The following is a 21,890-nucleotide window of genomic DNA, read 5'->3' on the forward strand; positions in this document are numbered from 1 at the left end:
TTTACTCCTCCCTCCATGTTTTATGTATGTCCTATTTTACATCTTTTTACTTTGTGTGTCCCTTGACTTATTTTTGTAGATATAATTGCGTTTACTATTTTTGTTTTAACCTCCATACTGGCTCTGTGATTAATCTACTACTTTATGTCTGCTTTGACCTATGAATTTTTCTTCCTTTCATAATTTTCTTTTAGTTGGCCTTTTCTTTCCACTTGAACTCCCTTTAACATTTCTTGTAAGGCTGGTTTAGTGATGAAGTCCTTTAACTTTTGTTTGCCTAGGAAACTTATCCATCCTTCAATTCTGAATGATAGCATTGCCGAGTATTCTTGGTTGCATGTTTCTTCTTCTTATCACTTTGAATATATCATGCCACTGTCTTCTGGCCTGCAAAGTTTCTGCTAAGAAGTCAGCTGATAGCCTTATCAGGTTTCTTTTGTATTTTCTTTTGCTGCTTTTATCATTACTTTTTGCCATCTTAATTATTATGTGTCTTGGTGTGGACCTCCTTGAGTTAATCTTAGGGTACCTCTGCTTCCTGGATCTGGGTATCGGTTTCCTTCCCCCCCCCCCCCGCCCCAGTTGGAGAGGTTTTCCACTATTATTTCAAATAAGTTTGCTGGTCCCCTTTCCTCTTCTCCTTCTGGGATCCCTATAATGTTATTTTGCTTGATGATACTGCTGAGTTTCCTTAACCTATTCTCATTTTTCTTTTTTGTTCAGCTTATTTGCTTTCCATTACCCTTTCAGATCACTGATCCATTCTTTTTTTTTTTTTTTTTAAGACTTTTTAAGAGAGAGCAAGCACAAGCAGGGGGGAGCGGGAGGGGTAGAGAGGGAGGGAGAAGCAGACTCCCCACTGAGCAGGGAGCGCAATGTGGGACTCCATCCCAGGACCCTGAGATCATGACCTGGGCCGAAGGCACTTAATGGACTGAGGTACCCAGGTGCCCTGATCCATTAATCTGCTGTGGATTCCCTCTTGTGTATTTATTTCCATTACTGAATTCTTCATCTGATTCTTACATTTCTATCTTTGTTGAAGTTCTTACAGAGTTCATCTACTATTTTCTCAAGCCCAGTATCTTTATGACCATTACTCTGAAACAGAGATGAGCAATATGCCTGATAAAGAATTCATTTAACTCTTTTGCTGTGACTTTGTCTTGTTCCTTCATTTGGGACATATTCCTCTGCTTCATTTTGTCTATTTCTGTGTTTCTATCTATTAGGGAGATCTCCTGTCTCCTGGTCTTGAAAGTAGTGGCCTTGTGTACAGGTTCTCTGGTTCCCTGTAGCACAGTCCTCCCTGGCTACCAGGACCAACACTCCAGGGATGTCTCCTATATGGGCTGCATGTGCCCCTGATCTTGTGGCTAAGCTGTATTTGACTTCAGCCCAGCGTGCTGCAATGAGCCATTTTGCCTGCTGTGGGTGCACGCAGCAGGGTTTGGGCACTGGGCAGAATTTGGTCCCTGTGCTGTAGAGAGGCCTACAGGAGGTGGTCACAGGCTTAAAGATGTGCAGTCCAACCCTAGGTGGCGTTGCCAGACAAGGTGTCTGCAATTTTCCTCTCTGCCACAGTTGTGGGGGCACTGAATGGCACAACTTACTCTCTCCACAGCCACCTGAGACTCAGCTGCTAGAACAGCAGGCACACTGGTGTGAGGTTGCTTCTTCCCCTCCCCAAGGCAGGAGTCACTTGGAGTGGTGCCAGTCCCAGCCAGGGCTCTTTGTGCAAGGTGAGGAGAACAGAGCAGGAGCTATTTCAGAGGGATTATGTTTGGCATATATTCTCCCATTTTCATTTTCCTTCACTATGTTGATTTGTGCATATCAGGTAAAACAGCCACCTATCTTGACAAAGTGGTCTTATGTAAGAGATGAACATCTATCAGCCTGGTACCCAGCTCCTTTCATAATTGTCCAAGCTGCCTTCTTTGTTGTTAGCAGTCTCTAGTTAAAGGTGGGCCAGAACCTATCCCAATGTGTCCCAAAGTGGAGGATCTCAGTCATTACCTAGATACCGGCTGAATAGAAAGCAGACCCTCAGGCAATAGGTGAGAAAGTATATAGTTAAGCCCCTTCCAGGTAGACATTGGGAGTATTTTTGCCTGTTCCCTCTGCTCTGGGCCCACATGTATGTATAGCTGCAAGTGGTTCTTCCTGTGCCTGTTAACAACTACTTCTTTGCTTGCTACTGTCCTATGGGACTCATGAATGCAAGCTCCATTACTTTCAGGACCAGGTGATTCATGGGCATGTCCCGTGGGCAGCAGTGCAAAAGCTGGGGCACAAATGTATGTTTCTTCCACAATGACATTGGTGGCTTAGAGTGGGCTGTAGGGAGAAAACAGGAGCCCACTAGTTTCCCCAGTCTCCAGAGAATGCATCTAGCCCCTAAAGGAGAAGCCTGACCTGTAATCACCAGCTTTCTAAGTATGCAGATGATCCCCTTTTAGTTAAAAGATTGGGAAATGTGTGATTTTTGCCTGCTCCCTTTACACTTGGCCCAGGGAGGGTAGCCACAGCAAGTGTTTATATGCCAGTAACAACTACTCCTTTGTTTGCTACATTTTATGGGACACAAGTCTCACTGTTCAGAACTAGGTGTTTTGGGAGACTGTCCCTCAGATGGGAGTCTTAAAAGATGGGGCACCAGATGTGCAGTCCAAACCCTTCACTCCACAGGGAGAAGCTAGGAGTTGGTTGTTTTTTTCTCATTATCTGGTCTTGTGCCAGGGTGGGGTTTATTTTAAGTGTGTGTCTCAGCCTTTCACACCCATTTCGATGTGGCTATTTTCATTCGGCCAATGTGCAAGTCACTTAGCTAGCTTTTGGATTTTTTTCGGCAGTAATTGCTTTGTATGTAACTGTACACTGTGTGTCCATGGAAAGAAGAAAGTTCAAGAGGCTCCTATGTTGGCGTCTTAGTCAACCCTCACCTGGTAGCTTGTTAAAAATACCAATGCCTGGGCCTCAATCCCAGAGATTCTCATTTAATTGACCTGGGACAGGGCTCTGGCAATGCTAATCATATGGCTGCCCCATATGATTCTAATGTGCCAAAAGGTTTAAGGCCCACTCTCTGGATGCTACTGTAGCTCCTCCTCAACTGTTTTGATTCAAACATTCCTGAATGCCTAATCTCCAGTGGGGACTTCCCATCAAGCCAAAGGAAGTAAAATCACTAGTGGGATCCATGTTATTCCTGAGAGTCCACTTAACAGTGGGAATGAAATGTTACCATGTATGCTATGCATTCTGAGAACATGATCTTAAGATTCTTTTCCCTATCAGTTGCTAGACAACTCAAATAGCATATTGAGCATCTTCAAAAGCTACCTCTCACCTCAGATCAACCCTGAAGCTTGTCAATATCAGAATTATCAGCCCCTGGGACAAAGAACTCTTGTGGGCAGTAATCTCAACAATCCTGGAGAATTTCAAGAATTGGCCCAAGAATGTTAAGTACCAGTAGATTTTAAGTCCTATAAACTTTAACTAGATGAATACAATTCCCAATGATTCAAACTTCTCAAATATAACATGAACTAATTATTTTATTGCTAAATGAGGCAAACAAATGCCTCACACCTGTCAGACACAAACATTTTAAAACCTTATAAACACTGAAATTGTTCATAAATAAAAGCAGGTGTTGGTAAAATTTTAAATTTTTCTTTGGATAACAGGATTAGCATACATTTCAGGGCCAGATGACTATTTCCTCCAACAATTATAAATTAAACTGTAACTACTGGCATTGCTATACTAATTCCTTTAAGACAGTAAGTTTCAAAAACATTTCATTAAATCTGTCTTAATTACACTCAAACTGGGACAGATGATCACCTGTCAGTCCTAGAAGTACTGTAAAAAAAAAAAAAAAGGATCCATTCTAGTCACAAAATAAAATACTTCATAAAAATCTAATTCTCCAGAACACCTTCTTTTACTGTTAGATTTCTTTTTCTTTGAATGAATAAATATATATTGAGCACCAACTCTGTGCCAGGCATCATACTAGATGCTGTTTAGAATATCAATTAGTGAGTCAGACAGACTGAGTTTAATTCTAAGCTCTGCTAGTTGTGACATGGATCAAGCTATTCAATTTCTTTTAACCTCATGTTCCACATCTGCAAAATGAGGACTGACTTAAAAGGTTGTGAATATTCTAAGATATTATATGCAATGTACCTGGCTATAATAATAACTGGCACTAGATTCTCACAATTCTGGAACTAGATGGTACTACATGTTTGCAAATGTGTGAGCAATGGTACTACGAGGTTGTGAACTGCATATTTTCTCCTTTGAGATGTATTCTCCTGCACAATTTTTATTTCCATTTTATATTCTTCTAATGTATTTTCTGTTCTTCTTGTGTATGTTCTAAGAAATGGGGGGAACTGTATTACTACAAAGTCAAAAGCTATTTAGTTCTGGTGTTTGGCAGTATGAAGAATCAGAACACTGAAGAGAACAATGCAAGGTAGACACCTATACTTTAACAAAACATGAGTATGTTGTATTATCCTTTTGAATGGCAAATCTTTTTATTCAGGTGGGCCCTTTTTAAACTTGCTCACTCCCTACACTGCATTCCTTGCTTTCAAAAGAGGAAATATGGGGGCACCTGGGTGGCTCAGTCAGTTAAGCGTCTGATTCTTGATTTTGGCTCAGGTCATGATCTCGGGGTCCTGGGGTCGAGCCCCACATTGGGCTCCACACTCAGCAGGGAGTCTGCTTGAGGATTCTGTCTCTCCCTCTCCCCCTGCTTAGGCGCACTCTAAAACAAATCTTTAAAAAAAAAAAAAAAAAAGGAAATATATGTCTCATTAGAGATACACTAGAAAACTGTGTGGAGTAACTCAGACCAGAAAGGCATACTTTTCATTGGTGTTCCTAGGCGTGCATGGCTCAGCAGCAAACTAAACATATATCACTTTATTGTGATATCTTAAAGCACACATTTAAAAGAATTGAAAACTGAGTTCTTCAAAAATACTAAAGAACCTGTCCCTTGGATTTCTGGTTTGTTAACATTCTTTGGAGCAGTACTCTTAAAGTATTAACCAATTCTTCCCAATTCATGGTCCTTATTTCTATTTTTATACTCTTGTGGCTCCTGAGGTAAAGTATTTCCTCCATCAGCAAAGCAAGTTACAGGCAAAACTTCTTTAAGAACCCTGCCATAACAGCTTATGCTCAATCCTTCCTGGGATTTCTTAACATGTAAATGCACCAGCCAAACCCAGAAATGCAGGTTGATCTATCACCACTAAACAAGTAGACATAAACAAAATCTGGTATGCAACCTAAGGCAAACATTGCTTTTCACCAAGTCCTCCCAACAATGCAGATCTGCCCAATGCTGAAGTCATTAATGTAGCTCACTGCTGGTAATTTATTCTTTATATCTTTCAAGTTACTGGTTATTTAAAAAATAAACTCCAGTAAAGCTAGCATATGGCTACACACTTGTTTTCCATTTAGTCGCACTTACCAAGCATCTTCCATGCACCAGGTACCTAATATATGCCAGGGATAAGATAACCATCCCCGTGCCCTTGGAGATTATGATAGTAGTGGGCTGCCTGGGTTTGCTGCTGAACAGGATGGAGATATTAGTCAAGATTTTTTATTACAACCGTTGAAAAAGGAATCTACTGGCAAGATCACAGGGTAGCCACAGAATCAATGATAGGCTAAAGAATAACATCCAGTAACTGGTACCATAGGGAAGGTTATGCAGCAGAAATATCACCTTCAATCCCCACATGATGGCTTCAATTAAGATATAAGAGCCAGGGAAAATTTTGGAGCATAACAGTTTAAACCAGAGGCTTAAGTAAGTGGCACCAGAAGGTAGAGATTTTTACATTCAGAACATAAGAATACATTCTTAAGAAAAGGTCACTTCCTTAAAAAGAAATTCATCAACAGACACAAATGATTCAAATCAACATGAGGCTAATTGATATTCAATATAAAGACATGCAGGGCAAAATTTCTGAGTTACCTTTTCAATGTTGTTACATACAAATAAAAGACTGTTGATTTTTGGAAAATTCTTCCTACAGACTTTGAAATTGGGTTCTCTTTTTTGATACCAATTCTCCCCCTTACCAACACTTAATTCAGCAGCTACAGAGTTAATTTTTACAAGGCAGCAGTCTTCATTATTAGAATTTACACTATAAATCTTTGTAATTAGAGTCTGATGTCTTTTTTCAATCTCCATTTAAAGTGTAAGCTAAGGGACAAGGGGAAAAATAAGTTCCCTTATATAAATTAGCCCTTAAAATTATGGGTGACAATTCACTGTTTAAACTACTAGCTGACAGGGCGCCTGGGTGGCTCAGATGGTTAAGCGTCTGCCTTCGGCTCAGGTCATGATCCCAGAGTCCTGGGATCGAGTCCCGCATCGGGCTCCCTGCTCCTTGGGAGCCTTCTTCTCCCTCTGCCTCTCTCGCTCTCTCTCTCTCTGTGTCTCTCATGAATAAATAAATAAAATCTTTAAAAAAAAATAAAAATAAAAAACTACTAGCTGACAAAGGGGAAATGTATTGCCCCTCCCAATCTTCATAACAAAGAATGGGGAGTAAGATCCTCTTAATAAGTGAATTTTCTAAGTGACATTAAAAGCTAAAACTAACATTTTAAACCCTATGCAACCCTGTCTGCAGTGCACTTAGTCTACAATTCAATTTAGCCATATCTATCCCCAAACACTATTATCCTCCACCTTTGTCCCGAGACAAAGCCCATTGCTGTGAGTGAGTTTTGTGTGGTCACACAGCCAATCCTAACAGCTAACATTTTAACTTCAGCCACTATGGTAGTGGCCTTGATATGATTATTTTCATGTATTACCTAATTAGATTCTCATAAACAATCCTAAGGTTAGTCATATTATCATTTCCATTTTTCCAATGACGAAATCAAGGCACAGTCAAGCTGAGAAAACTCAAGTAACTTATTACAGTCCTCTCTCACAGCCATCAGCGGGACTTGTGAAGACCGGATCTAAGGCTCTGGATAAATTCCTTCTAGACACAGGCACTTGGATGAATACAAATTGCTACCCTCTCCATCTTCTGTGTGATAAAGAGGCAAGTTACCTAAAAATTTTGGCATCTATAAAAAGAGTGCTACTTCACAGGATGTTAGGAAATGGGCCAGTCCTTATGGAACTTCTTTCTACAAGATAAAATCTTTCAAGGTTTTCTATTTTTAAGAAATGAGATTTAGTAAGTTTTCTTTAAGTATACTCTATACCCAAGGTGGGGCAGAACTCACAACCCCAGCATCATGAGTTGCATGCTGTATTGACTTAACCAGCCAAGTGCCTCTTAATGTTTTTTTCTGCTACCCTACAGGGTTTTGTAAGGCAAATGTGTAAGGAACTTCTTTTCTATGACTTCCAGTGCTTTATTACCCTAGAGCAACTAGAGAATATAAAAGTTCTGTGTAACAAGTGCCTGGAAAATTTTATGCTTTTGTGTTACACTAACTGCCCAGCAGAGGTCTCAATCAGACAAATAGAAACAATACCATTGTACCATGCCACTTCTCAGGCAACATTTTAAAGGGACAAGTCAGTGATCCAACCAAGTTTAGAGAGCTGCAGGGGTAACACTGTGGCATCTGCATCCATATAGTTTATGATGCTATCTGGGGGGGGGGGGGGGTCTCAAAATACTATGAATTCCTGACATTTACGAAAACTCTCCAGATGTCAAACCTGAGATGCAATGTCAGTTCTTCCTTTTAGCTCAATTTCCCAAATTGATGGTCTCAAGGCAATAGCTTGCTAACTAACAAGGTAGGAAATCTGCTAACAGTAGGTAATCTTAAACATGTCTCTATTAAAGCAAAATTAAATCTATGGAGTGAAAACTTCAAGTAATTTAACAAATGTCTTTTGTTTCGTGTATCATTTCTCCTAATTGTTTTATCAATAAAGTTATTTACAAATGAGTTATATTTTACAAATAAGAACACAAAGGCAAAAGCCACACTGGAATTCAGGTCTTCCAACACCTGGTCCAGTGATCAGTCACTTTTTCACTAATACTGAAATAAAAATTTAGTCATTTCTTTATAATTTTATAACCCTAAGATTATAATTTATTCTAAGTTCTGTCCTCAAAAAACATAAAAAAACTGAGTTACTTCTGATCCTTAAAGTTGCAAATAATGTAGAAATATAAAAACATTAAACATTCAGTACATATTTTTAATTAAAAATGTATCTCCTGCTTCAGTAGTATGTGGGAGGGGGTTATTTTCTTCCCACTAATTAATACTTTTTTTAGTAACTTTTAAACAAAAAACTTGTAGTTACTTACTTTAGAAAAAAGGATCTTATGTGCAAATTTGTGATGCTAAAACCGTAAATTCTATTTTCGAAAAACAATTAGGAGCTTTATAAAAGAAAACCACACAACCTATCTTAAAAGGCACTGCGATTCCTTTGCTTCTAAATCATTGCTATGCTGGAAAAATATATCTGGTTCTATCAATCAGGAATCTCAGAATTAAGTATTCTCCAAAGTAGAAAGTATATGATAGTGCCATTTCAGGAGCACACTATTCAGCTCTCACCCCCAACATTAGGAGCTGCCTATCAAAACAGCGCAGGTGAAAACAGTCCAACATAATTAGGTTTCAATATGTGAGGCCAATATGTTCTTCTAAGATGCTAAGAAACCAAAACAAATTAAAAGATTACTTGCAGCTAATTATCATACAGGTTTAGTTCCTTGTTGTAAGCCCCCTTTCTATAATATTAATACAGGGAATATTTTACCGCAAAGAAAATTTATTTTACATATTGCTAGCCATGAATTTTTGTTGTTAGTTCACACATAAATCTACCTAGTGCCACTATCCAAATGGCAGGACCAGTTTATTTCCACACTTCAGTCTGTATTTACAAAGAGAATTTGCACGACTTACATAAATGTAAACTCTCAGTGAAGGTTTAACGATGGAGATGCAATCTAACATCCATAAATATGGATAATGTTTTACAGACAGCAATGTAGGAGAGATGCATTTTTAATTACCTTTCATTTGAGTGACCTTAAGATATAAATTGATAATTCAGTTCTTAGTCTCCTAAAGAGATTTTCAAATACACTTATAAAGTTAGTGAGATTTTTAAGAAATATCTTCCATGTCCACATCCTGTTGTAATTTCTGCACCATTTTTTCTTCCAGCTGCTTTCCTTTGCCTTAAGAAAAAAAAAAAAAAACTATCAATGTGACCTTGCCAAACCCATATCAACGCTTTATAAAGGATCTTAGATGTTCTAAAATAACCATTTCTAAGAAATTTAAGAATAGTAACTAAACTTACACAGGTCTTACAATATGCCATGCATAAAGTAAGCATTCCATACACATTTGTTCACTTCACCCTCCTAACAACCTGCATTTTAAATATGAGAGACCGGAGACCCAGAAAAGATGAAATTGTACCAAATCACTAAGTAAGCCCAGTAAGTCAAAGAGCTAGAATTGGAACCCTGGCCCTCTGGATTACCTCCCCTCAGAGGGTTACCTAAAAAGTAAAATAATGGTTCATTCCTGTTTTTTGGGGGTCAGTTCATTACCGCCTATACATGAAATTATGAAATAATCCAGGATTTTGCCTATTTTTGTTTTAATAAAATTTGGTACAAAAATTAACCTATTTAAGACTTTTACATAAATCTATTCAACGTGCAGTTTCAGAATTTGACCTTTATTCAAGTTTAGGCATGGAATCATTCAGGAATCAACTCTTCAACTAAATCTCACCAAAATTTCTCTCCCTTCAGGTAATCTGCATAAGTAAATTATGTAACAGATGGTGTCCGGTGCCAGCTGAGTAGGAAACTGGTTTTCCAGCACCTCACAAAAGAAACTATGCACACAAACAACTGCCCAAATGGGTGACTACAGGCAAGTTACATAAACACACAAAAATGGTTTTAATACAAAACAGCAGTTCTCAAACTTGAGTATCAAAATCAGTATCAGAACCCAGAGAGCTACTAAGTAACCAAAGCTCAGACTCAATAGGCCTGGGCCTCTGTATTTATACTAAATTCCCCAAGTAATTCCCATTCCAACCAAAGTTAGGAAACTACTCCTACAAAACACTGTTCTTAATAAAAACAAGTATGAAGCAAAATCTATGAAATTATTACTCGAATCTTTATGACTAGCTTATGGAATATGATTTTATGAAGGGGGAAAAGAAACACCATATGCAATAAAATTGGAACTGGGAAATACACTGTATAAATCATATTTTTAAAAACCAAGTCATATCATAAATGAGGTATTTACATAAAAAAAACCCATAAAAAGTTGACTGATATGCATTTACATAGACAACAACAATGTAGATTTTTCAGCTCTCTACTGAAAGAGAACTCCTGTGTAATGTACTTACCTGCAAGAGGGGCCTGGATAAGATGAATGTTTTGCTTGACTTCTTTGATGTCCTGAACTTTCTGTAATTCTTTATTTTTCTTTAATCTAGGATAAAACATATCAAAGCCAAATTTTCAGTTACTTTAACTTCTTTAAAAGACATTAATTCATAATTTATAAAAATAAATTTTATTAGCCATATAGATGAGCAATGACAACTCAAAATTATTTTCTAGTTCCTAATAAGCTTAACAAAACAGAATTTCTACACTACCAACTTACTCATTGATTGTATCCCTAACTTAGTTGGGAATAATGTGGAGATTAATATATATTTGCTGAATGAAGAAATGTGATTGAAGGAAAGAAATCTCAGACATCAATGTCTATTATACAAATATAGTGTAAATCTCTAATTGCTAAAGTGCCTAGATGTTTTTCTCCTCAAACGGAGAATACACTGTTACCTAATTTTTTTAAGTCAGTAATTGTAAGAACACAAAACATATAAGACATTCATTTTAGACAAACATGCTAACAGTCTTTCCCAAACATTTAGGCTCCCTTTCTGTAACACTTCATTTTTTTTAAAGCCAGAAAGCTGTTTGCACATGCTTTTCTATGACACACTTAAGTAGTGATGAGATCAAAAATAAGTAACTCTACTTTAAAGAAATAACCAATTCTAGGGGCCCCTGGGTGGTTCAGTCATTGGGCATTTGCCTTCAGCTCAGGTCATGATCCCAGGGTGCTGGGATCGAGCCCTGCATCAGGCTCCCTGCTCACCGGGAAGCCTGCTTCTCCCTCTCCCACTCCCCCTGCTTGTGTTCCCTCTCTCATTGTCTCTTATCAAATAGAGAAAATCTTTAAAAAAAAAAAAAAAGAACCAATTCTAGGCTGGGGCCACGGAAGTACAAGATGAGGCCAGATCTTGTTAGCCATAAAGCAAGAAAGCATCCCAAAAAAGATGAAGTTGTCAAAACGACATGGAAGCCTGCCTGAAGGAACTCCCACTGGCCAATGTGAGGCACTTAGAACATCAAAATAATGATCAATAATTGAATACACACAGATATATGAATAATTAATAAAGGAATACATTCTGAAATTGGAAAAGGGAAAAGTTCTTTTATATGGGAAAGTCAACTAATAAGTGTAAAAGAAATTATCGAATTAGAAAAATCACCATTTGGCAACAATATAGTAACAGATTCAGACAAGACTCTACTGGATGTTAACATCAGTAGGCACCAGTTTGAGAAATAAGGGACTCTTTGTACAGAGTGTCAAAGTATTTCCCCTAAGATAAGATATGATTAAAAAGGAGGGAAAAACTTTCCAATGGAGAAAACTAACAGATACCCTTTAACCAACTGATCAGTCACTCGGGACAACATGTGCCTCCTAATATGTATGTCCTTCTTATGTATCATTTCTATGATATTCTGGCCAAAATACCTAACCTGAATCTAATCATGAGGAAACATTAGACAAACACAAACTGAGGAACATTCTATAAAATAACTGACCTGTACTCTTCAAAAATGTCAATGTCATATAAGACAAAGATGAGAAAGTGTCCAGATTAAAATAGCTTGAGGAGATATAACCACTAAATGCAATGCAAGATCCAGGATTTTCTGTTGCTATAAAGAAAATGCCTGGAACTGGTGAAATCTAAGGTCTGTAGGTTATGTAATAGTATTGTTCAATGTTAATTTCCTGATTCTGGTAACTATACTATAGTTATATAAGAGCATGCTCTTATTTTTAGAATACATACGCTGAAAAATACTCAGGAAAAGGGCATCATGTCTTCAACTTACTATAGAGATAAGGATACAGTAAAGAATACACAAAAGTTCTTTATACTATTCTTAATTCCTTTAATTTTCTGAGGTTATGTGAAAACAGAAAGTGGAAAAAAAAAATCTCTGGATCTCTACCAGTAATTATTTTTCCAAGAGTTACTTCATACATATATTCATTCATACCTGTTCATTATAAATTTAGCTTGGCGCTTCTGTTTGATCTCTTCAACTCTCTTCATTGCATCAACTACAAAAAAAATTCATAAGAGTTAGCAAATTTTTGCACATCCAAGCAAGAGCTTTAGCGATCACTCCCCTTTATTCTCATTTAGAAATGGATTAAATGAAAAACTCATTGCAAAAACAATCCCTACTAAAACAGCTGAAGAAGGTAAATACTCTTGGCTGGCATCACTGTTTATCTTTCGCAAATATATCTCTATTTTTATTTGACAAAAGCCCTTACTGCTACTAAATTTTCTTTCTACTTTAAACCAGCCCAATGCTTTTCAAACTTTACAGAGAATCGGGACTAATGGCAACTTATCCCTTCTTAGTTTGTCCTCTCCGTTAATAAAAGCACCATTCTGGCCATAAATACTCTTTCTTCAAGTGTCTGGGATATGATCTGCACATGATGAATATTGGTAGATTGAACCAATCATTTTAACATGTTCCCAACCACTAAAATCCAACTGTTCTGGGAAATGTGTAGAGAAGCTGAATCCAAATACACTCTAGAATCTATACCAGCACTAAAGACAAACCACATATATAATTTTTTTTTAAAGATTTTATTTATTTATTTGAGAGAGAGAGAGAATGAGAGATAGAAAGCACGAGAGGGAAGAGGGTCAGAGGGAGAAGCAGACTCCCTGCTGAGCAGGAAGCCCGATGCGGGACTCGATCCCGGGACTCGAGGATCATGACCTGAGCCGAAGGCAGTCGCTTAACCAACTGAGCCACCCAGGCGCCCCCACATATATAATTTTAAGTTTTCTGGCAGCCACAGTAAAAAATAAGGAACAGGTCAAAATCTAATAATAGATTTTGTCTAACCCAATATATCCAAAATACTGTCATTTCAACATAATATAAAAATTAACTGAGGTTATCTTATTCTTGTTTTCATATGAAGTCCTCAAAAATCATGTACTTTACATTTACTGCAAATCTGGATTCAGACTAACCACATTTTAAGAGCTCAGCAGCCCCTGTGGGGGTTGTGTGGGCACACACTCCCAATCTAACTTCTTACATTCTATGGCTCTGAAGAAGAGCGGGATATTCACATAATCTTAAAATATCTCCCCACAATATACTTACTAATTACAAAGGATAAAATACTAACTGTACAGTGAAGAAACCTACCACCTTAATCAATGATCAAAGTTAACATGGCCAGTAATACGACCCCAATGGATACCACATGCCTCCGGGCAGGACACAATGATAAGAACTCAGCATCACATCTACAGTACTCCTACCAAATGTACAATACCCAAATCTAATCTTGAGGCAGCATCAGATAAAAGCTAATTAAGGGATTTTATACCAGGGTGCCTGGGTGGCTCAGTTGGTTAAGCGACTGCCTTCGGCTCAGGTCATGATCCTGGAGTCCGGGGATCGAGTCCCGCATCGGGCTCCCTGCTCAGCAGGGAGTCTACTTCTCCCTCTGACCCTCTCCCCTCTCATGCTCTCTATCTCATTCTCTCTCTCAAATAAATAAAATCTTAAAAAAAAAAAGGGATTTTATACCAAATGCTTGAAACATACTCTTCAAAACTATCAATGTCATGAAATATAAAAACTCGCAAACTATTAAAATTTCAAAGAGACAGGGAATGTACTATTTTTTTTTTTTTTAAGATTTTATTTATTTGACAGAGACACAGCAAGAGAGGGAACACAAGCAGGGGGAGTGGGAGAGGGAGAAGCAGGTTTCCCGCCGAGCTGGGAGCCCGACACTGGGCTCGATCCCAGCACCCTGGGATCACGACCCAAGCTGAAGGCAAACGCCCAACGACTGAACCACCCAGGTGCCCCAGGGCATGTACTATTCTTACACAGGTCTGAGATTAGATGATAATACTATATCAATGTTAATTTCTTGACTTTAATAACTGCACTATGGGGCACCTGGGTGGCTCAGATGGTTAAGCATCTGCCTTCCGCTCAGGTCATGATCCCAAGGTCCTGGGATCGAGTCCCGCATCAGGCTCCTTGCTCAGCAGGGAGTCTGCTTCTCCCTCTCCCTCTGCCTCTCCCCCTGCTTGTTCTCTGTCTCTCTCACAAATGAATAAATAAAATCTTTAAAAAATAAAAATAAAAAAATAAAAATAAATAACTGCACTATGGTTATGTAGGAGAATGTTCTATTTTTTTTTTAGTTCTGTTAAACTACTTAGGGATAAAAGCATTATGTATTGCCAGGTGCCCCTTATGTATATAACTTAAAGTTCAGAAAATTATAGAAGGTCAGAAAGGGAGAGAGAAAATGGGTAAATTCAGTAAAATGTTATTTGAGGAATCTGGATGAAGGAATTCTGCAACTTTTCTGTTCAGTTTAAAATTAAGTCAAAAACATTTAAGTATAGGATGCCTGGGTAAGCTCAGTCAGTTAAGTGTCTGCCTTTGGCTCAGGTCATGATCTCAGGGTTCTGGGATCAAGCCCCACATCGGGCTCCCTGCTCACTGGGGAGTCTGCTTCTCCCTCTCCCTCTGCCCTTCCTCGCCCCCTGCTCATGCTCACTCACTTTCTAATAAATAAAATCTTAAAAATAAGTTAATAAAACAACAAAAACCCAACACATTTAAGTGTAATCTGGGGTCCAGCAACATTGGCATCATCTGAGAGCTTGTTAGAAATGCAGAATCTTAGGCTCCACCCAGACATGCTATATCAAAATCTGCATTTTAACAAGACTCCCCAGGAGGCCCCCTGGGGCCACTGGTATTACTATGATGTTTGTATGATAATCTAAGAGAAAGTCAACTCTAAATCTACACATGCTAAATATGCTAAATATATGTTTTTCTTTCTTTGCCTTTCAACAAAAATTGATAAGACCAAGCTCTAGTATTCAAAAGTATTTCTATACCTTAAAGTTACTCAGCAGGGAAATAAACAAAGAAGTGGCAGGTAAATCCTTTCCGAACAGTAAGACACTATATTTCCAATAATTCCAGATGACTGAAAAATTTTAAATGCAAGAAGCACCTGATATTAAAAAACTGATCTGAAATACAGAGACATGAGGGATAAAATACAAACTATTCTTCCCAGTATTCTTGTTTTTGAAGTTCTCCTACTGTTGACATCAGCATCTTAACAAAGGTTGCTCAGTCCACGTCTTCACATGATTCAAAAATGTAAGCAATGAATATAAAACTATTGTCAACAGATTAGCTTACAGACCTATGATACTGAAATAGGGGTTGTGGGAAATCAAATCTGAAGCAGCTATCAGATAGTAACAAAAAAGAAAACAAAGGCCAAAATTAAATAAAATTCAATGGGATATAGGAATGCTTTAGGACCTTCTAATAATGTCCTTGACAAGTCTGCCTTTTAGAATCATAAGAATTCTTATCAAAAATGTGTGGTGATAGATGTTAACTAGACTTACTGTGATCATTTCACAATATATGCAAAAATCAAATCATTATGTTGTACATCTTAAACAAATGTTATGTCAATTATATCTCAATTAAAAAAAAGAATCCTATTAATCTCTTCAGAAATCATTGAGTTTGAATCAGTGTTATTTCCTTACCAAATAAACCTGGTAAAATCAATTTTTCAGAAATTAACTCTTCCTCTAACTACAAAACAGAAGGAAAGACTTTAAAAAAACAAAACACAAAAAGGCAAAATACTTAAGGCCATGTGGAAAATGCAATTCCAAAACTGGACTCTGATTTCTCCACATGGTCTAGGAAGATAAAAAGCTTTAGAGGGTAACAAATACTACCACAAAGACCCTAATTTTTCAATTCCTCCCCTGAAGTGCTATGACTGGGCAAAAGGTGATGAAAAGGATGCCCTGCCTATGATCCATTCAAATCTGATAAAGTTGGGGCACCTGGGTGGCTCAGTCGGTTAAGTGTATGCCTTCAGCTCAGGTCATGATTCCAGGATTTTGGGACTGAGCCCTGCATTGAGAAAAGGGGAGGTGGTGAGGGGGCCTGCACAGCAGGGAGCCTGCTTTGCTCTTTCCCATTCCCCTCCCCCAGCTCTGTCAAATAAATAAAATCTTAAAAAAAAAAACCAAAACTGATAGACTCTGAGCCCTGGGGACTGCTAATTAACAAACCAACTATATCACCTCTACACCCAAGCCTAGAAATGGCTAAAGAGTGCATAAGACAGCTGTAGGGAGAAGAAAAGTCAAGGCCAAGGGCCTCAAACACACACATAGGGGCATCTACAAGCTAGCTTAAGGAATTTAGTTTTACTACACATGGGATTTTTTTTTTCTCATTAGTCTCTGCCTACTTCAGATAAATGAAAAAAGACAAGGACTAGTTATCCTTGCTTTTAACTTCAGTAGCCTATAGCTTGATTTATACCTAAGTCATGCACTTAGAAGTTCTCTTAGGAAATATAATTATCACCTTAAGTGCTGTACTTTTTAATTTTACAGAAGCATTACATTTCATAAGGTATACAGAATATAATGTTTATATCCCTAAACCAAATTATTTAAAGTATGTTAGGTTTTGTGTATATTTTAACTATGCCACACTCACCACAAAAACGAATTCTCCACCTCTATTCTTCTCAGATTTTTAGATCTTTTTATATCCCTGTATAGACACTCCAAATAATATCAAATCTAATAATTACAATTTTTTTAAAGATTTTATTTATTTTAGAGAGGAGTGACCAGGGGGAGGAGCAGAAGGAGGAGAGAATCTCCAGCAGACTCCACACTGAGTGCAGAGCCCAACGTGGGGCTCGATCCCATGACCCTGAGATCATGACCTGAGCTGAAACCAAGAGTTGGACGCTTAACTAACTGAGCCACCTAGGAACCCCTACATTACTTTTATAATGGCTATATGAGCCAATACTGAAAAAAATTGGGGGCAGCTTATCATAAAAGATGTAACTACAACAGAACCATTAAAATGAAAATTAAGAATAAAAGCTAACCAATGAAAAGAATATTCATATTTAAACATTAAATTCAAAGTAATATCCCCAATCTCTCCTGAAAATTCCTGATAATTCTTTGTGACTTACTAGTTTTATTCCATAACTCTCGCTGGTATTTGACAGGTTCATTTCTACGTTTTTCAAATTCAAATGAATTATCCTGTAAGAAAGGGGAAAATATGGTTTTAAGAGAGATACAAAAGAAACATTTCTTAAAAACTTATCCCCCTTGTCATAAGAGTTGTGTTTCAAACCACAGACATATATTAAGATTTCCCCAGGGTGACCCTAGCAAATGCCAAAGTTTTCATACTACTTCTCCTTTACACACCAGGTACATAAGACAGCCCTACTGAAATATCAATCTATATACAAGTAATTTTTAAGAAAAGAGGAGGAGGGTATCAGCCCCATTCTTCAGAGGGTCATACAACAATCATGGAGATTTCAAACAAACTGAAGAGGCTTCCCTAATTTCCCATTCCTAGATGAGACTCACAGGCAGAAAACTTTCTATTAGGCTGAACCATATGAATTACCACTTTTCATAGATCAAAAAGAGTCAAACATTGTGCACTTTATATTGTTTAACCTATATACCTATCATGTTTATATATTTCAATATTTATATACCTCTATTATAGCATAAAGGTGTACAACTACACATCTTCAAATAAATGTGGTGCTGCTTTGATGACAAATTTTCTCCCAGAAATTTTTCTGGTCCCCTCTAAATGTAGTTGGTATTTTGACAGTTAGTAAATCCTATTTACCTTAAAACATGTGAAACAATTTTAGAAATGCTACAGGTTTCTTAGAAAAACTACAGTTCTATTTCTTAGTTTTCAAATCTGAGATAGGCAAATGGAACAGCACTAACTCTGTATTTACCTATTTCATTATATACACATGACCTGTTAAATCACAATAACCTCAGCAATGACAAGGTAACTGGTCACCAGCAAATGACTGTGACTGGCATCCTTTCTTCACTCATGCAGTTGTCACTTGAGTTTGAAGTGCTGTTTATTCTTGTCCATACTGGAAATTATTTTTGTGACAATAATTGTGATCTGGGGGGCGCCTGGGTGGCTCAGACGGTTAAGCGTCTGCCTTTGGCTCAGGTCATGATCTCAGGGTCCTGGAATCGAGCCCCGCATCGGGCTCCCTGCTTGGCGGGGAGCCTGCTTCTCCCTCTCCCTCTACTGTTCCCCCTGCTTGTGCTCTCTCGCTCTCTCTGTCAAATAAATAAATAAAATTAAAAAAAAAATGTGATTTGGCTTTGCATCTTGTCAAAATACATTCTTCCCATTTGCTGAAAATGAAGCCAGGAAGGGGCTTCATAGCAACCGCTTAGAAACTGCCCTTAAAGGAGTAGAGAGGTGGGAAAGAGGAAGTCGTGGAGGGAAGGAACAGTTTAATGATCTTCCTCCTTCAAAGGCAGCTTGTGCAGCAGCTTTCACGTCCTCCTTTATAGGGGTCAAATGTGGACAAGTTTCACCAGGCCCTCCTACCAACTCAGTTAACAACAACCTGACGATGGACACTCATGCATGAAATTCCCTCACCCCTGACTTCCCACTATTCCTCCTTCAATCAACACACTTCTCTGCTCTCAAAGTCCTGTAAGGAAACCCAGAAACTAACAAATGAGTCTACAACAAATCTCATCAGAGCCTTCAATGGTATTCAGGAATCCTTTAATGTCTTAGCTTCCTCTCAAAATCCTTGAGTAGTAATTTCTAACTTCACCCCGATCCATTTAAATGATTTTCCCTTTTGTCTGCAGGAGCTAAAAAATGGTTTTTTGAGAATAAGGAAAATCACTTCCATAAATTGAATTAGGAATTTATTTCCTTTACAGAATTCTACAGATTTATGGTTTTTAGGATCATGTGAGAAAATTATTACAATAGCCAAATACAAATAAATCACTCACCAATCTTATCACAGAAAGTCTTGTTGTAGTTAAATTACATTTAATACCTAATAATAACCCTCCCACACAAAAGTTAAAACTAACTATACTCACCACTGTAAGCTCTTTACCAGCTGCTTTACGGAATGCTTTAGTCCACCTGACCTTGCGAGGATTCCGCTTCTTTTTAAAGTTTTTATGACATTTGGATTTACAGAATCTGAACACCTACAAGAAAAGTTGAAACACTGGAGTCAACATTAAGAATGTTTCTATCCTAGGATGTTATGCATGCCAGACAAAATATAATGCAAAGTCTGAGAAATGACAATGGTTCTCACTAACAATTCCTTGTACTTACAACACCATTTAGAAATATGTGAGACATGTAAGATTAAATGTAAACTGAATTATTTTTGACTATTACTTAACTATTTTGACTATTATTTAACCAAATATCATCACAACTAATGGCTGAAGGGCCCCAAATATATGGTTAAAAACTATCATTTTTCTATATTAACAATAAAACCTATAATCATCTTGAATAAAAACAATGGTTTCAAGGAAAGTCATTTATTTAAATCCCTTCCTAAACAATAATTCTCAGATTTCACTTGCTATACACCTCAATGGGGGTGAAAGTTTCAAACACCTATTCTGAAACTCGTTTGGTTCTATCCTTTTTGTTAAAAGCACAAAATAATTTCAAAAAGCAACTAACATTGGGTATAGATTTGTGTTCTAAAGTATTTATTCATAGGTCTACTAGGAAAATTCTTTAATACTTTAATTCTTTACACCTTTATCCCAGAAGATATGACCCTTTATCAGTGCTAACTTATGGTTTAATGATGCTTCGATGTGCCCCTGAAATGGCTTACTGGGACTCATTAGAAGTCTAAAATACATATTTTATTACTTTGTAATGTCTTAGAACACACTGCAATTTGTTCATGTAGAGGAAATCTGAAGAGAAAAAGTACTACTTTGGAGTACATGGATCTTGACAAAGAATCTTAAGTTGAATTATCATACCTAGAAGATGTGACCCATTAAAAAAAGGTCAAAATGAGGTATAAACATTTCAAATTGTGTATACAGATCACAAACCTGTGTGTATGTATCACAAGCCAAAATACTGGGACCCTGGGATCATGACCTGAGCCGAAGGCAGACGCTTAACGTCTGAGCCACCCAGGCGCCCTATATTTTATGTTTCTGTACGTATCTTTTTATATACAGACTTACATGTGTATTTATAGCCTTACCCCAAGCCTCTATCACGATATACAATCCACTCACTTCCTTAGACTGCTTCGCTGAGCCTCTACTCAACCGTTCACTTTTACTTCCACCTAGAATGTACTCTCCTCACTTTTTTACGCAACATTCAAGATCCAGAATAAATGACATCTCCTTTCTGAGCCTTTTCATATATGACCCTCCCCAACTCACCTGCGCCCGCCTTCGTAATACGTAACTACTACTAAGCCATAGGCAACATTTCGGTCAACGTCTACACGTCACGGGCATTCCCAAGTCTTACTCATCTCTATGGACACAGATCTTAGCAATGATGCTTGACTGGGCATACATTCAACAAAATTTACTGAATTCAAAAACTTCACTCACGGACAAGAGTGACCAAACAGCCCGAACACACCCCTAGATTCCATTCTGCGCTGGCTCAAATAACTGGGGAACCTCACCGCCGCCAGCCTTGTCGAAGGCTGGGTTGGTGACCAGCTCGGTTTGGGACGCCCACAAGGAGAAATTCCCCAGGTCCAGGACAAGGCCAGAGCTCCTCGTAAAATCACCCTCTCGTGAGGGCAGCGCGGAAAACCCGAGCCAAACGCCCCAGACGCAGGAGGAGCCTGCGCCTAGCTGGCGCGGCCTCACGCTCGCGGGAGCGTCGCAGAGCGCGCGCTGGTTCTGGGCGCCTCACCTTGCAATCGTTGCGGACAAACATCATGCCGTGGCCGGGGTAAATAGGGCCCGAACAGAAATAACACTTCTCAATACGCATGTTGACACCGCGTGGGTTCCCGCTGACCAGACGCCGATCTTAAGTGGAAGTGACGTAGCTCCGTCACAGGAAGTGACTCTCTTCAATACCCGACCCGGAAAAAGCGAGCGTCCTTCGCCCCTGAGGGCCTTGGAATGAGGTCCGAACGTTTCGGCGCCTCCCAGCGGCCCCGGGAGCAAAAGCGCTGCCGTTTGGCGCAGGCGCAGAGCTGCAAAATCGGCCTCACTACCTTCGCTCTTCCGAAGTGAAACGTGGCGCTGCTCTCCCTTCTGAGCTCGCTCTCAGAGCGCCTAGTTTTCGTCTCTACCATACCCTGTAACGTCATATCTTATATGGTTTGTGCTTTGTTCCCGGCCGACTCTCCACACACTGGGATGCCTCTAGGAACTCCTTTTCCCACTGCCTGCCCCTATACCCGCCCCTGATTGGCGTCCCCGGCGTAGCAGGATGGCAGTATTGAGAACCTACTTCGGACTTAGGACCTAAGCATATGACTCTGTGAGGCTGAGACTTTTTAATTAATATACATGTGGT

At 38.5% G+C, this 21,890-nt stretch overlaps 1 protein-coding gene across 1 annotated transcript; it reads right to left on the reverse strand.

Moving 5' to 3' along the window:
• Nucleotides 1-5,631: 5,631 nt before the first annotated feature.
• Nucleotides 5,632-21,400, reverse strand: RSL24D1 (ribosomal L24 domain containing 1). The gene is made up of 6 exons (XM_028100476.2): nt 21,276-21,400; nt 19,442-19,555; nt 17,497-17,569; nt 12,432-12,495; nt 10,457-10,542; nt 5,632-9,248 (listed from the first exon to the last, which is right to left on the reverse strand). The coding sequence occupies exons 1-6, from the start codon at nt 21,354-21,356 to the stop codon at nt 9,175-9,177; spliced, it is 492 nt and encodes a 163-aa protein (XP_027956277.1). The 5' UTR covers nt 21,357-21,400; the 3' UTR covers nt 5,632-9,174.
• Between the last annotated feature and the right edge of the window lie 490 nt (nt 21,401-21,890).

This window comes from Eumetopias jubatus, unplaced genomic scaffold, assembly GCF_037043125.1.
Source record: "Eumetopias jubatus isolate StellerSeaLion01/CBP00866 unplaced genomic scaffold, mEumJub1_p1.0 scaffold_7, whole genome shotgun sequence".
Lineage (NCBI taxonomy): Eukaryota > Metazoa > Chordata > Mammalia > Carnivora > Otariidae > Eumetopias > Eumetopias jubatus.

Coding starts and splice junctions, on each gene's coding strand:
- RSL24D1 (XM_028100476.2), bottom strand. CDS start 21,356: ATGCGTATTGAGAAGTGTTATTTCTGTTCGGGCCCTATTTACCCCGGC. Junction 19,556..21,275: donor TTGTCCGCAACGATTGCAAG/GTGAGGCGCCCA, acceptor CTTTTCTTGTAG/GTGTTCAGATTCTGTAAATC. Junction 10,543..12,431: donor GCTAAATTTATAATGAACAG/GTATGAATGAAT, acceptor GTTTTATCCTAG/ATTAAAGAAAAATAAAGAAT.